Source organism: Rhinopithecus roxellana, chromosome 20 (assembly GCF_007565055.1).
Source record: "Rhinopithecus roxellana isolate Shanxi Qingling chromosome 20, ASM756505v1, whole genome shotgun sequence".
Taxonomy (NCBI): domain Eukaryota; kingdom Metazoa; phylum Chordata; class Mammalia; order Primates; family Cercopithecidae; genus Rhinopithecus; species Rhinopithecus roxellana.
The window spans coordinates 29,541,667-29,557,091 of NC_044568.1; the positions used below are offsets into that span (position 1 = coordinate 29,541,667).

At 46.1% G+C, this 15,425-nt stretch overlaps 1 protein-coding gene across 1 annotated transcript in view; it reads left to right on the plus strand.

The window, feature by feature from the left end:
* The window catches only part of ABCC12 (ATP binding cassette subfamily C member 12), a 63,116-nt gene that overhangs the window by 10,741 nt on the left and 36,950 nt on the right, over positions 1-15,425 (plus strand). The window contains exons 7-11 of the mRNA XM_010354868.2: positions 1,869-2,017; positions 4,807-4,914; positions 6,963-7,241; positions 11,442-11,513; positions 13,888-14,012. Of these exons, the coding sequence (XP_010353170.1) occupies positions 1,869-2,017; positions 4,807-4,914; positions 6,963-7,241; positions 11,442-11,513; positions 13,888-14,012 (733 nt within the window). The remainder of the gene's footprint in view (positions 1-1,868; positions 2,018-4,806; positions 4,915-6,962; positions 7,242-11,441; positions 11,514-13,887; positions 14,013-15,425) is intronic.

Here is a 15,425-nt window from a genome sequence, read left to right on the forward strand (position 1 = left end):
GTGGTGAGGATGCTCTAATGAGAAAGTGCCTGTGAAGTGTTGAGCAGAGCACCTGGCATGTAGTGATCACTCCATTAGAACATCTAGGGCTGTCCTGTGCGGATATGAAAGAGCTTTTGCAGAGGAGGCTGGAATTGGGGTTGAGGAGAAGAAACAGCAGGTGAAGGAGGCTTGAATGTAATTTGTGAGCTCTGCAGTGCCGTGGGCATATTCTGGACTTAGGAAAGGGAGAATACACTTGAGTTTTTGTGTCTATTCTTGAGACACCAGGCAGGTGCCTTCAAGCCAGCTCATGTGTTTTGTTTTTCCCCTGCTGTATAGTATTTAAAAACATTTTTTCAATTAGTTTCCAACATTTTAAAGTAGGGAGATGTCTCACAAAAATCTGGACCTCTTGGGAGGATTGCTTGAACCCAAATATTTGAGACCAGCCTGGGCAACATAGGGAGATCCCATCTCTGCAAAAAAAGTTTTTAAAAATTATCTGGGTGTGGTGGTCTCAGGTACTCAGGAGGCTGAGGTGGGAGAATCACTTGAGCCTGAGAGGTTGAGGCTACAGTGAGCTCTATCATGTCATTGCACTCCAGCCTGGGTGACAAAGCAATACCCTGTCTCAAATATAAATAAATAAATGAATAAAAATCTAGACTTCAGACTTTGAAATCGTTGATGATCTGGTTGTTATTGGACCGAACTGGGGCCTCTCATCTGGCACAGTAAGGCCAAATATCCATGCTGAGGTTTTGCTACAGGAGAAAGGAGGGCCTTTATTTGCTGTGTGCCAAGCAAGGAGAATCAGGCAGTTCATGGTTAAGACCTGACCTCCCCAGTGGCTTGCAAGCAAGGGTTTTTAAAGGCAGGGGTCAATTTCAGGAAAGCAAAGTTACAGGCAAAATCGTAACTCATACATGGAGATTATATGTTGGTTTGGCCTGAAAGGGTGGGATATCTTAAAGCAGGCAGCTTATAAGTCATGGGTAGATTCAAAGATTTTCTGATTTGCATCTGGTTAAGGAAGGGAAGCTTTGTCTGAAGATTTGGAGTTAGCAGAAGAGTACTGGATCCGGCCGGTGGGCATGACCTCCTCCAGGCCCCTCAGGAAGAAATTTAGAACAAAAACTGCAATCAGAGTTCTGTCCTCAGTTCCCCCTTCTCTGAGGTCTGTGTGCCAGTGGATCAATTGGATGGGGGTCCGGGTTTTCTGAAATACAACTCAGGGACGTATGTTAAGATATAATCCTTAGTTTCTATAGGGAGCCAAACATTCTTGTGACTCTAACTTCCTTGGGTGTTGTTTCAGGCTATTGTTACCTTCTTGCTTACCAAGTTGCTCATTTACTTCTCAGGGTTAGCTGGGTGCCTACAATTTCCCTTGAAGGAACTCAAGATTTTCCTTTGTTTCCATACTTGCAGTTGGTGGGGAACAGGCTCCTAGGAGAGGTCCCTGCTGCATTTCATGGTAGCACCAGCCTCCCCTGACTGAGAAGGGGCTGCCCCTTTGATTCTCCTCTCCATTCCGCTGCGCTCTAGAGCCCCGCTCTGGTCTTCCCTCCCCTCTGGCCCTACTCCCTTCACTGATGGTACTTGCCTGGCTCTTGTAGGCACCTGAGCTTATGACTCGTGACACACAGAGTGTCAGGGCTGGAAGGGACTTTGGACACCATCCAGTTACAGCAGCTGACAGGTACCGAGCTGCGAGTACCTGCTGGGTTTGTGCCCGGGGCTTTCTGTGGTTCCTTTCATTTAAACTTCACAACAGAACTCATGAGCACTCATCTGGAAGAGGCCCAAGTAGGGCTAGTACATTTCATAATGCTAGCATTCAACATGCAAAATGAGACCACCTTGGACGGTGTTCTATTTTGCAGATATAAGAAGGAGAGAAAGAAAATTACTGGAAAAAGCTGGATTTGTCCAAAGTGGAAACTCTGCCCTGGCCCCCATTGTGTCCACCATAGCCATCGTGCTGACATTCTCCTGCCACATCCTCCTGAGACGCAAACTCACTGCACCCGTGGTAAGAGCTGGCTTCAGATTGGGCCTCTTTCACACCCTGACTCCGGGAAGTCCCAGATGGGAAGCCCTCCCTACCATTGCTCAATACTGGCATTGGCAGCATCCAATCACAGCAGGCCACAGGATGCGACTTCAACTCCAACTTTTTTTTTTTTTTTTCTGAGACAGGTTCTCACTCTCTCTCCTAGGAGTGCAGTGGCATGATGTCGGCTCACTGCAATCTCTGCCCCCTGGGTTCAAGCAATTCTCCTGCCACAGCCTCCTGAGTAGCTGGGATTACAGATGCCTGCCACCACCACACCTGGCTAATTTTTGTATTTTTAGTAGAGACGGAGTTTCACCATGTTGGCCAGGCTGGTCTTGAACTCCCAACCTCGGGTCGTCCACCTGCCTTGGCCTCCTAAAATGCTGGGATTACAGCGTGAGTCACAGCGCCGGGCCAACTCCAACTTTTAAAAACAAGTGCTTGGGCTGATAAGGGGCCCAGGAGAGCCTGGCAGCGATTCTTATCATGTCCATGGCTGGGCAGGGGTCATAGTTAATGTTGGAATACAATTTTAAGTATGGGGAAAAAGATGGAACCCAAACAAGCAGTTGGCTATTTTATTTATTTACACTACAAGAAGGAGAGTTTGAGAAAATTTTCTCGGAGGGAGGAGGTGTAGGTATTGGGAGAGACAGTGGTGTTGGGGTCAGAGTCTGGGCTTAGGAGCCTGGTCAGCCTTGTTTAAATCCAGACTCTGCTACTTAGTAGCTATGACTTATATCAAATCATTGAGCCTCTCTGGCCTCGGTTTTGTTATCTGTAAATGGGACGATGATAGCCACAATCAGTGCTGTTGTGAGTACTGAATCAGTTATTTTGTGTAAAGCATGTAGAACCATCTCAGGCTCTTAGGTCCTATACAAGTGTCAGCTATTCTTCTTAACCTTGATTCTCATCTGGGCCAGGCAAATGAGGATTGAAAGCCTTAGAGGGAGAGCTGGGATGAATGTGAGATGTTCAAGTTCTTTACAAGGGGCCTGGACATCCAAAGATAAAGAAATGCTGAGCTACAGGGAAAATGATTCCTGGCTTAAACAAAGAAAAAACCAGCTAAGTATTAAACTAAGTAGTTGGAGGAAAGTCAACGAAGGCAAGAAAAAAATGAGAGAGAGAGAGAGAAGGAAATAAGTAAGTTCGTAGAGGAAGAATTGCACCTAAAATCAGGGACCTCACGGGGGAGGAAAGAGGTGACGTTTGCAAAGCTAGAATGGGCTTGCTGAGCCATCCTTTGTGGGGCCCATGACTGCCCTGTGTTTAATCCCATTACTGTCCTGTGTTTCTTGGTGAGTTGCTTTTGTTTTCTCTGGTTCTTCAGCAGGCAATCACTCATGCACAGTTTACTTTGACACACTTTTGGGCCTTCAGCCCAGCTGTGAGCCCAAAGCCAGATTGAATGGCAAGGATACACCAAGGCTGGATGTAACACTGCTCAATTATTGTGACTTTCTCTGATCCCAGACCAAAAGGAAAACTACTTTTTTTTCTCCAGGAACATATCAAGCAAATCAAATTGAGTGCACATAGTTCATATTTTCTAACATGATAGTTTAGAGGGAATCTATACCAAAACCAAATTTGCAAAGCTCTGGGTCCTTTGGATTCAGAACTGATTACAGTCACTTCCTCTGCTAGGGTCATGTCAGGAGTCCGTCAGCTCCAGGGTATTCAGTCACATCAGGCCACCCATGTGCTCTGTCAGCCAGGCCTGGGCTTCCTGAGCCAAGGTGGAGCTTTGGGACCTGAAAGAACTGAATTCCCTTTGAGGATGTATTTAGGACCAGATGTGATAGAAGCGTGTTTCATTATCCTCTTAATGAAGGAACTAGGATTAGTTGAAGCCTGGGGCCCTGTCCATGGGGCCCATTTGACAGCAGGCAGGATCACTCAGGATTTGATGAAGAAAGTTGTATTATCAATTTCTTAAATGGGTAGCTAGGGAGAGGCTGCTAATTACAATTCAGACAGATGAGAAGATGAAATTGGAGAGATGAAATCATGCACCCCTGGGGCACCAACCAAAGGGAGAAGGCTTGTTTTCATTGAGGCTATAGAATATCAACTACCCACTATGCAGGGCACAGCAAGGAAGGCCCCGTGAACAGAGGTGACTTTTTATGGGGAAGGATGGGGGGAACCAGAGTTGACCAAAGGCTCTCAAATCTGGGCTCGTGTGGTGCATGGGGAGGCAGGGCATGGAGGCCAGGTCCTGGGAGCAGGAGAGTGAGGTCACCCTCCAGCTTCCCCCAGGTGCAAGCAGGTCTCTCTGGGGAGCTTCCAGCCCCATCCCTGAGGCTGTGGTGTGGTGTATAACGTGAAGATGATGCTGTAGCTCCAAAGGGTCAGATGTCTCTGAAGAACTGAGAGCAGGGGGTGCTTTAGGACAGTCTGCCTGGGCTTCGAGTGAATAGTCTAGATTCAAATGAGGATGCAGTGTGGATGGAGATTGCCAAATGTATTCTGTTAGTGGCCTGCCTCAGACCTCTTCCCTTCTGAATCAACAGAGACAAGGGGATATACTTGCCATCATTTTGGTGAAAATCCCAAAGCAAAATAGATTAAGACGCTGCTGTCCCCAACTGGCCAACCCATGGTTTCTGAGCCACGAAATGAAAAGATTGTTCCTCTGTGCATTCCAACGATGCTGCCATTTCTCATCTGAGCAAGTTTAATCCCCGTGTGTATAACAGTTTAGAGCCAAGGTGACTTCTCCTTCTAAACCCTCATACTTCTCTTTTGTTCTTCAGGCATTTAGTGTGATTGCCATGTTTAATGTAATGAAGTTTTCCATTGCAATCTTGCCCTTCTCCATCAAAGCAATGGCTGAAGCGAATGTCTCTCTAAGGAGAATGAAGGTATAACTAACCCTGGGTGAGTAGGAAGAGAGATCTCATTTTGGGGTGGGAAAATGCTCAGATATGTGGAGTCTATACCAACCTGCTGGAGAGCTGGGTCACTTGTTGAGTTGACACTGGGAGGAGGGCATCCATTCAGAGTTAGATGAATAAATGTGTATGAATGGCAGAGCAGGCAGAGTTTTATAGGTTGTCTATAGGAATGATGAGATAGAGTCTCTGTACATGAAGAAGATGTTCCTGACCCTATTTTCCTTAAACAATCTATACATCCTAAGTGTTCCACAAGTGAGGTTGGTTTTGTACTGAGTCATCCCCACTTTACCTAGTTTGTCCTTTGATGGGCATGGTGATGGAAGTGATGAAGAGGATGTTGGGGTCCCTACATTTATGCACTCATTTTGTCCCTTTATTCATTCATTTATTCACTCATCAAAGATTTGCTTTGTGCCTCCTATGTATAAGACATGGGAAATGCATATATAAGGAATAGAGAGGCTTTGTCCTCAAGATCCTCTGTTCCAGTGTAGGACCAGGCACTCTAAGAATCTCTATACATGATAAGGATATAAGTGACATTTGAGAAGGGCAAATAAAGTGGTTTGAAAGTTCAACTGAGGAGAGGAAAGGGAAGAAGGGCATTTTGTCAACACAGAAGCTTGTTCAAACATCTATGAATTGATTGAATGATCTTACTCATCCAAGTCGGAAATCCGGAAGTCATTGTAAGCATCCTGGTTCATGCACTCCTCTTTTCCCTTACCATACACATCCAACCAGTGAAGAACCCTGTTAAATCAACCCCTGATTATGGTATTCTCTCCATTTTAAGGGGTGCCATTGTAAGATTGGATTGGAAGGTACACTGTTGAGTTATTACTCTTTGAACAAAACATAAGAACATCATCACATTAATTGCATGTATTATGATATCAGAAAAAAAATAAAGGTGCTTCTTAGACTAGATAAAGGGTGGCATTTCTTGACTCCTCAACCTTCACTCTGTCCCTACTGCCATTGCCTTCAATCGAGGCCTCCCTCATCTCTCATCTGATTAGTGCAGTGATTTATGAACCTAATCCTTCTTTTTCTAACATTCTTCTCAAGTCCATATAGCACTCAACCCAAAGAAAGCTGTTAAAATACTGGTCTGGTTACCAATACTCACTCTCACCTGCTCAAAATCCTTGAACCCTTGTCCCCTCCAGGCTCTCCATCTGTGCGTTCTCAGTTTTGTGTCCCCCTCCCTTCCCAACTTGAACTCTGTGCCTCAGTAATCCTGAATTGCTTGTTTCATGCCGCCACCCCAACAAACCATGCCTTTGCATGCTCCTTGCCTTTGCCCATGCTGGGCCCTCAGGTAGAATGCTGTCATCCTCTTTCCCTTTCTCATCTCTGCCTGTACAACACCTGTACAGACTCTGCTCAAGCACCAAGTGCGTGGACCTCGAGAATGAGAAAGCAAATGTCCCTTCTCTGGCAGTCGCAGTTCTTTGTCTTCATCGCATTTTATAGAAACAATCCGTGCGTGCTCTCATCTCCCTCCAGACTGTAATCTCTTCAAGGACAGGAACTGTGCCTTATTTATATTTGCATTTCTGCTTTTACCCCAAAGTTTGGCACATGGTTAGGGCTTAGCAAATGCTTTGTCGAACTGGACTGAGTGGCCTAGGAAGAAGACACAGCAGAGATTGAGCATATGACCTTGGTTTCATAAGCATTTAGTGCCAAGCAGTGAAGTTCACTGCCCAAAGACTGGTAAGACCGACTGTCTTGGGCACAAGGGTGAAATGTGGCTGGGATCAGTATTCTCCAATGTGGGTGACCCCATAGGCCTTGTGGTTAAAGAGGCAACTGTCCCAGATAGCATGAGCTAGTGGACTATTTCTGCTGCAGCTTCTCCTGGGGGAATAATTTCAGAACCTCTTTCCTGGATGTGCTGGGTTAGAATGGCCAAAATTGTGATTTGGGGTCATTAGGAGATATATTGGGATGATTCTTGCAAATGGATGACATCTGCTCAGTTAATTTTGTCTCTTTAATCTTAGAAAATTCTCATAGATAAAAGCCCCCCATCTTACGTCACCCAACCAGAAGACCCAGATACTGTCTTGCTTTTAGCAAATGCCACCTTGACATGGGAACATGAAGCCAGCAGGAAAAGTGACCCAGAGAAAGTGCAGAACCAGAAAAGGCATTTATTCAAGAAACAGAGGTCGGAGGCATACAGTGAATGGAGTCCACCAGCAAAGGGAGCCACTGGCCCAGAGGAGCAAAGTGGCAGCCTCAAATCGGTTCTGCACAGCATAAGCTTTGTGGTGAGAAAGGTGGGTGTGTGTTGCACAGGTGTGGCCTCCAGCCCTCCTCCTTGCGTTGCATAGCTACGGCCTTCTCCAGGTCTGATACAGTTCAGTTAGAGCTGAAGGTGGTGATGGGATGTCTCTAACCAGAGTCCCTGTATTTTTCCCCCAATTTTAAAACTACGTACATGAACATTGGAGGCCCTCTCTCCAAGTGTGAAGAAGACGGTGGTTATATTCATTCTGATTTGCAGTACTTGCCTTAGAGTCAGTTGCGATTTTGAATGAACAGTCCACTCCAAGTGGCTAGGCTTGAACTGACTAGCTTTCATAAATCCTTTTAGATTTGTTCTCTTTTTGTGTGTGTAAGACAGGGTCTTACTGTTTTGCCCAGGCTGGAGTGCAGTGGTGCAATCAAAGCTCACTGCAGCCTCAAACTCCTGGGCTCAAGCGATCCTCCTGCCTCAGCCTCCCAAGTAGCTGGGACTACAAGCATGTATCGCCATGCCTGGATAATTTAAAAAAAATTTTTATTTACCAAGAGAAAGAGGGATAATTTTTAAATTAATTTTTTTTTTTGGTAGAGATGGGGCTTTGCTATATTTCCCAGGCCAGGCTCGAACTCCTGGCCTCAAGTGATTCTCTGTCTTGGCCTCCTGGGTCAAGTGCTGGGATTACAGGCATGAACCACTGCTCCTTCCCTAGATATGTTCTTAATTTCACATTGGAATATTAAGATAGATGATAATGACTGATAATTTTGAACACTACTGTTTACCAGGTACATAATAAACTCACTTAACCACCCCAATAACCAGGCATCATAACTGCCCCCACTTGATGGTTGAGGAGGCTGAGGCACAAGAGGGTTAAATAGCTTGCCCAAGGTCACATAGCTAGCAAGTGGCAGGGGAGGGTTTCATATCCAGGGCACCTGGCCTCAGAGTCTGGGCTCTTAACCACCAGGAAATACTCCTCTTGTAAAAAGCAAACTGAGATAACAAGCAACCCAGCTAAGGGCTAAGCCAGCCAAGCCAGCCAGAGTCTGTTTGTTGTTCTCTTCCCTGAAGATTGGGGGATGGAGATTTCAGGCAACGCTGTGGATTTAGGGAATATTTGGCCTCCTCCTGCATTTCCTGCATGCATCTCTTTCTTGCTCTGGGAACTCAGCAGCACACTCCCAGGGTGACAGTGTTGATTTCTGCAGAGGCCTCAACATTAATCTTGTGCCTAGTATTTTAATCTCTCATCCTGTTGACTCACTCTTTCCCTGTGCCAGCACTATAGAAGGAGAGGTTCTCATTTATTATGCAATGTCAAGCTCAATAGCTGGTGTGAGAATGGTACCTCTTGTAGCTAACAAGGCTGTCTGCCACGGATTCATTGGAAACGATATTTGGTTGGCTGAGTGCAATTGAGCTCAGATTTCAGCGAAGTCCCACTGAGTGCCACCTACTTTGATTTCTCGCCACTCTCCCCGTCGAGCACCTGACTTCCCCCACCCTGCCTTCCCATTTGCCTCTAAGAGGCCTCTGTGAACTTTCCGTGTTCTAAGGACAGTGCTTTCTGGCCACACAATGGCTTTGCTAATGTGCTATTCCATATGTTGGTGACTGTGGAATTCCTGCCTCAAGATGCGGTCAGTGTTTTGTGTAATAAATTGAAGATACAGTGGGGGCAATACAGTGTTGCCTCTGGAGCAGTGGGGGCAATGCAATGCCTCTGGAGCCTGGGGGACTGCAGTTCCAGGCGCAGCCACTTCCTAGCTGCTTGACTTTGGACATCTTGCTGAAGCTCCCTGAGCCTCTGTTTCTTTACCTGCACCATGCATTTCATAGAAGTACCCATTACACAAGGTGGTGGGGGAACTCAGATACCACATAAAAATGCTAAGCCCATAGTAAGTCTCAGCTGATGTTAAGTATGATTGTTGCCTTTTTCTTTAACAATTATGCCCAGCTTAAGTGCTGCCTTCAGCTGTTCTACATTCAGGACATCCAAGTTTTTCCAAGTTTAGCTCCTCCTCAATTCCATCAGACTGGATCCTCCATGGGGTCAGGGCTTTTTGTTCACAGTTATGTGCTTATCCCCAAGCCCAGCCCCAGGCTTGAAGGTGGCCAGCAATGTTTGTTGAGAGAATCATCAGAGGATACAGGCCTCATGGATTTTCTGCTAAAGACAAGGATGAATCTAGAAGGCTTCTTACTTGACCCCAAGAAGTGGACAGGACTCAGAGGGCAACCAAATACCTGGTGAGGCTGCATCACATCTGCGGTCTCCTTAATGCCCCAGTTCCTTGAAGTCCAATTAGGGAAATTAAATAGATCCAGCTTCATTTCATGAGGCAGGAATTCCAGAGTCATCGGCATATGGAATAGCCCATTAGCAAAGCCACTGTGTGGCCAGGAAGTCCTTAGAATGCGGGAAGTTCACGGAGGCCTCTCGGAGGCAAATGGGAAAGCAGGGTGGGGGAAGTCAGGTGCTCCATGGGGAGAGTGGTGAGAAGGCAAAGTAGGTGGCACTCAGTGGGACTTAACTGAAATCTGAGCTCAATTGCACTCAGCCAACCAGATTTATATCCATGTGGGCTCCGCAAGGGCAGGGAGGCATCTGTGTGGATCACTATTTTATCCCAAGGTGCCTGGGATTCAACAAAGACCTTGTTCAAGGAGTTATTGATGACAGGCAGCAACTCTCATGTGCTGAGAGTGGCAGACAGGGGATGTGCCTTTCTGGTCTAGCTTGGGGTGGGAAAAAAGCCATATTTGGCCCCATGTTGGGCATCTTTGCCCTAAGGGATTGCAGGGAGCAGGCCTACATGAGAATGTTCTCGGATGCTCCAAGTGCAGTATTGCAATATCTGCTTGAACACGAGAGTGGGCATGCTTCCACATCAGTCTCCACGTGGGCTGTTTGCCTGCAGTGATTCTCCCCAGATACCCCATGGCACCCTTCCTCACCTCCTTCAGGTCTTACCCAAATGTCACCTGTGGCAGATGCTGTCCCTGCCCATGTGCCCTGGACCTCTAAGTGTTTCCTGGCCATCTTCCAACTGCCTTATCCACATCTGTGCCCAAGGGCTCTGCACACTTCTATAAAGACCTTCACAGAGTAAAGAGCATCCCTCAAACAATGACTGCTGGGGCATCAATACCCCACCTCCTCTGCCATTGGGTGGGACAAAGCTATAGTCAGTTCCCCAGAGTTTCCTCCAGTTTCCCTGCAGGGTTGAGTTCCGTTTGCCTTCTGTGTAGGATATTCTGTTAGGGAGCTGACCCAATAGGCTGCCCTTGATGGGCCACCTTCCCTTTCCTGTATCACTTCTCCTCTTCCCTACTGGAATCTCCTGCACCTTCCAAATGAGAGTGTGACTTTCATTCAAATCCTTGATTCAAGGTCTGTTTCTGGGAAAATTCAAGCTAAGACATCTACATTTCCAGTAAGGCTTTCCTTGTACCCCCGAGCCTCCAGCCCACTCCCTGTCTCTTTCCTGCTTTATTTTTCTCCATGGCAAGCAAAGATGTGCCTGCCCCACATTTAATTTATCTTGCTTCCTGTCCATCTACCCCTGACTGCAAGGTAAGTTTCGTGAGGGCAGACGCAGGCCACTGCCTGTTGCGTTCATTGCTGTTCTTGCTGGTGGTTGGAACAGTGCTTGGCACATAGCAGGCTCTAATAATGATTTCTTGGTTGAATTAATAAATCTGGAGCTGTAGAATGTTAGAATAGTGTAACTTCTCAGTAGTTCCAGATTGAGTTGTTATGGTGGAGGATTCCATAAAAAGAAGATTTTTGAAAAGCCCCTAGATCTCCATACTTCAAAATGTACCCTAGTCCCCCTGGGTTGTACAGCCTTTTGCATCCCATTAGATTTGCTTTTCTGGAGTCTGAGCACAGAATAGCCTTCATGTTCAAGGCCTGTGGCTCCCAGACCAGCACAAGGCTGTTTCACACCAGTGATCTTACATGATTTCTAGAAGCCCTCTGGGTGCTTGGTTATGCCACACAAGGGAAAGCACTTCATTAAGACTTACATTCCTGCATCCTCCCAGGCTGTGTATATGCGGGGCTGGGGTGGTGTGGCTGCAGCTGCCATGCTCCAGAGCCTGCAGTGACCCATTGTTCTCCGCCTGGCCTGACCAGCATAGTTTGAGAGCAGCACCTTTGGGCCAGACCCTCTAAGAAGTGGGAGAGAGTAACTGTGTCCTATTTCTGTTTCTCTGACAGGGGAAGATCTTGGGAATATGTGGGAATGTGGGAAGTGGAAAGAGCTCCCTCCTTGCAGCTCTCCTAGGACAGGTAAGCTGTGTGATGAGTGCTGTGAGGATGGAACATTAACATGACAATGAAATGGCTCCCTTCTGGTCAGGTGTGGTGCCATTAGAACAGTGGACCTAGCAGATGGCCTCGGTTGCACTGGACACTGTGCATGTGGTTCACGATCATTTCTGGGAGGTTAGTGCGCTCAGCAGCTCCAGGCCCCTGGGCCAGATGAGGCTGAGTTTTTCACAAACTCTTGAGTTTGCCAATGAGGAGGTCTATTGAATGGTGATTGCCTCCTTGCCTAAAGCTCCATCTTGGTCAAAGGAAAGACGGGTCCATAAACCCATGGTTTTCTCCATGACTTGGGCTGCCCTGATTTAGAAATGCCAGCAAGGCAGCTTGGTGTGGAAGGACTTTAGAGTCAGGAGCTCACAGTGACTATAGATGTATTTTATGCCTGAACTAAAGCAACTCGTGCCCCCAGCTTCTCTGCAAACCTTGGGGTGGGAAGAGGGAGGGGACTTGGGTCCTTGTCCCTTCTCTGCTCCTTCTAGTTGAGTGACCCCAGGGAAAATGGCCAAGCCATTTGTAGTTTTCACAAACCTGTATGTCACCATGGTTTCTACGTCACATCCCACATGAATAAGCTTTGTGGGGAAAAAAATGCTAAGTCCTCTTTCTCCCCACTCTGCTGTTGCTAAAGGGAAGTTTGTGAAGCTGGGATTGCCTCTTTCAGGAAGAGGTCAGGGTACTTCTGAAGAAGTGGAGATTCCAGAATCGGGTGGTGGTGGGATGTGTCTCATGAGTTTTAATATGAGTGACTTGTTTTGGCCTCAGTTGACTCATCTATAGAAAGAATGACAACTCCTTCCCTGCCTGCAGGTGGAGGTGGGGGCTGAATCAGATGAGTTCCTGAGGTCACCCACGCTCATGATGAGTCAGCGGGAGCCATACAGGCGACTCAGCTCAATTCCCCCACATAATCATGTGAATACTCTTAATAGCATCCTACTGCATAAGAGATGACCCAACTTCTGCTCAGATAGCTCCAGTGATGGGAAACTCAACATGTCACAGCCAGTTACCTTTTTGGAGAATTTTGATGTATATTGGAGTGAAATTTGCCTCCTTTTAATTTCTATCCTTTGGAAATTTTGAGATAACATTGAATCTATCTCCCATGTGACAGTGGTGGGATCAGGCCCCTTGCTGTGGTCACTGGGGAGGCAGGGGGACACTCTGGATAGCCTGGGTTCCCCAGCTGTTTCTGCCACATGCTCACTGTTTAGCCTTGGGCAGGTAACTTAACCTCTCTGAGCCTCATAAAACCTCTTGGTTTCCTTGTCTGTAAAATGGGGCTAAGGAGAGTTGTGGTGAGGATCGAATGAGATTATGTAAGCAATAGTTGACTATAGGATAATTTGCAAGGCCAGTCATGGTGATAAACATTGAACATACTCTTAACTCAGTGCACAGAATATACCCTACACATTAAAAATACTATGATTATTATTGTTATTGTCATGGTCTCTTCTCCAAATTGAATTCTCTGTCCATTGCACAACTCCTGAGGTGAAATGGCATCACATCCTTTGGCTGCCTTGGTGACTCTCCTCCTCTGCCCCTGGACCCACTGCCACTGCCCCATGAGCATCACCCCTGAGCACTGTGGCCTGCCCCACATGTCCCCTCTGTTGATAGCTTTGAACATTGCATCCCCACTGTCTACCGTTGTGTATTGGTTGCCCCCATGAGGGGTCATCTTAAATGAGCATATGTACTCAGGGTCACAAACTGGAGCCCATGCATAGTTTTAATTGGATTGCCGAATGCTTTAAAAGTCCAGAGATTTCATGGAAAACTGGATCTTTGACTTATTTTGACAAATTAGAAAATCCTGCCCCATCAGGCCTGTATCCTTTCATGGCACCAACAATGCAACTGAGTCAAGCTGCTTCCCAAAGATGGGGTGTGCGAAGGCTAGCACCCACAGCCATGCAGGCGGTGCCCTGCTCCCAGGGCCTGGCTGAGCAGGGTTGGATCCAGCCAGTGCACCTGGAGGAAGGGGAACCTCTTGTGAAGAGTCTGTTGAGAGAACACCCTGTTGTAGTTGGGTCCAGGTGCCATGTGCACTGGGAGCAGCCCTGGAGTCCAAGCTCTCCCATTTGCAGCAGAGCTTACCACTGACTCTTTTCAAACATTCCCTGCCTGGCCCTGTGCAGGCGTCTGACTCTGAGATTCTCCATCTGCATGGTTGGGCTTTCTGGTGCATGGACAAAACATCCTGTCGATGCTTTTGCACCTTTGTAACCAATACTTGTGGAATAGGTGGGTGGCAGGGTGCAACGGGCGCTCGAGGAAATGTCCTCAAGGCTTGGCTCCTGAAGCTTCTCTGGTTTTGTTGTTCCAGATGCAGCTGCAGAAAGGGGTGGTGGCGGTCAATGGAACTTTGGCCTACGTTTCACAGCAGGCGTGGATCTTTCATGGAAATGTGAGAGAAAACATACTCTTTGGAGAAAAGTATGATCACCAAAGGTAATATTAACTTTTAAAGCAGGAGGCACATTTGTGTTTGGTACACACTCTCCTACAGATGCTGATGCTGTTGGTAATGACTGCTAAGTGGATTCTGAGTTTAATGAATTCCCATTAAACATTCATCAGATCCACATAGGCACTGGTTTTCCTCTTCCTGAGCCAAGCATTAAGGAGAGGCAACTTCTGCAGACCTGTGACTGCACACTGGGAAGAGGATAGAATCGGTACTTCATTCCCAGGGCAGAGGAGCATATGTTCTGAGGTTCTCTGCAACAGGGCATCTGTGGTCTGACTAGAGAAAAATGAATCCAGCAATTTTGCTTTAGGCTGAGTACCCAAAACTGCTTGAAATCATGAGCAAGTATGTAATGAGTCAGCCCTGACATTATTAATTGACATCAGAGCTATCAGGATATATTATCGCTGTTAGTGTCCTCAGAATGATCTAACTACACAAAAACAAAGCTCAACTTATAATTACTCGATTTACTTTGAGCCATCAACTTTTTAATATTATTTTATTTTTTAAATGGACATAATTACATCTATCTATGGGGTACACTTTTGTGTTTTGATATATGATGCTGGGGGAGAGGGGAGTGTGGGGAAAGGAGAGATGTTGACCAAAGGGTACAAAGTTTCAATTAGACAGAAGAAATAGGCATTAGTGATCTATTGCACAGAATGGTGACAATGATAAATTTTAACGTATTGTATGTTTCAAAAGTACTAAAAGAGTATATTGTAAATGTTTTCAACAGGAAAATTATGATTATGTATTTGTAATAACTGTAGTATGTAATGAACAGACAACAATTTGGGGAGAAATATTTTCTCTAAGAACATTTCATAACTCATTAATACTGTGATCACCTTGGACATTTCTATAGTTATTCTCTCCCTACTTCTGAAATGTTTGATTTTTTCTAAATTTTAATTTTAACATTAGATTCAGGGGGTGCAGCTTTGTTATAGGGGTATATTGTGTGATGCTGAGGTTTGGGTTTCTACTGATCCTGTTCACTCTTTAGTGGACATAGTACCCAATAGAAAGCTGTTCATCCCTGCGCCCTCTCACCCTCCCTCCTTTTGGAATCCCCCCACCTCTTGTTGCCATCTTTATGTCTGTGCATACCTGAGGTTTAGCTCCCACTTATAAATGAGAACATGTGATATTTGGTTTTCTGTTTCTGTGTGAATTTACTTAAGATAATGAAGTTCAGCTGCCTCATGTTGCTACGTGATTTTGTTCTTTTTTATGGCTGCATAGTATTCCATGGTGTATGTATACCACATTTTCTTTATCCAATTCACCATTGATTGGACCATCATCTTTAAGCTCTGGAAAGTAATGGCTTCCTGTGGTTCTTTGCTTAGCTTGGTGTATTGCCATGTACATTCTCTCATTTG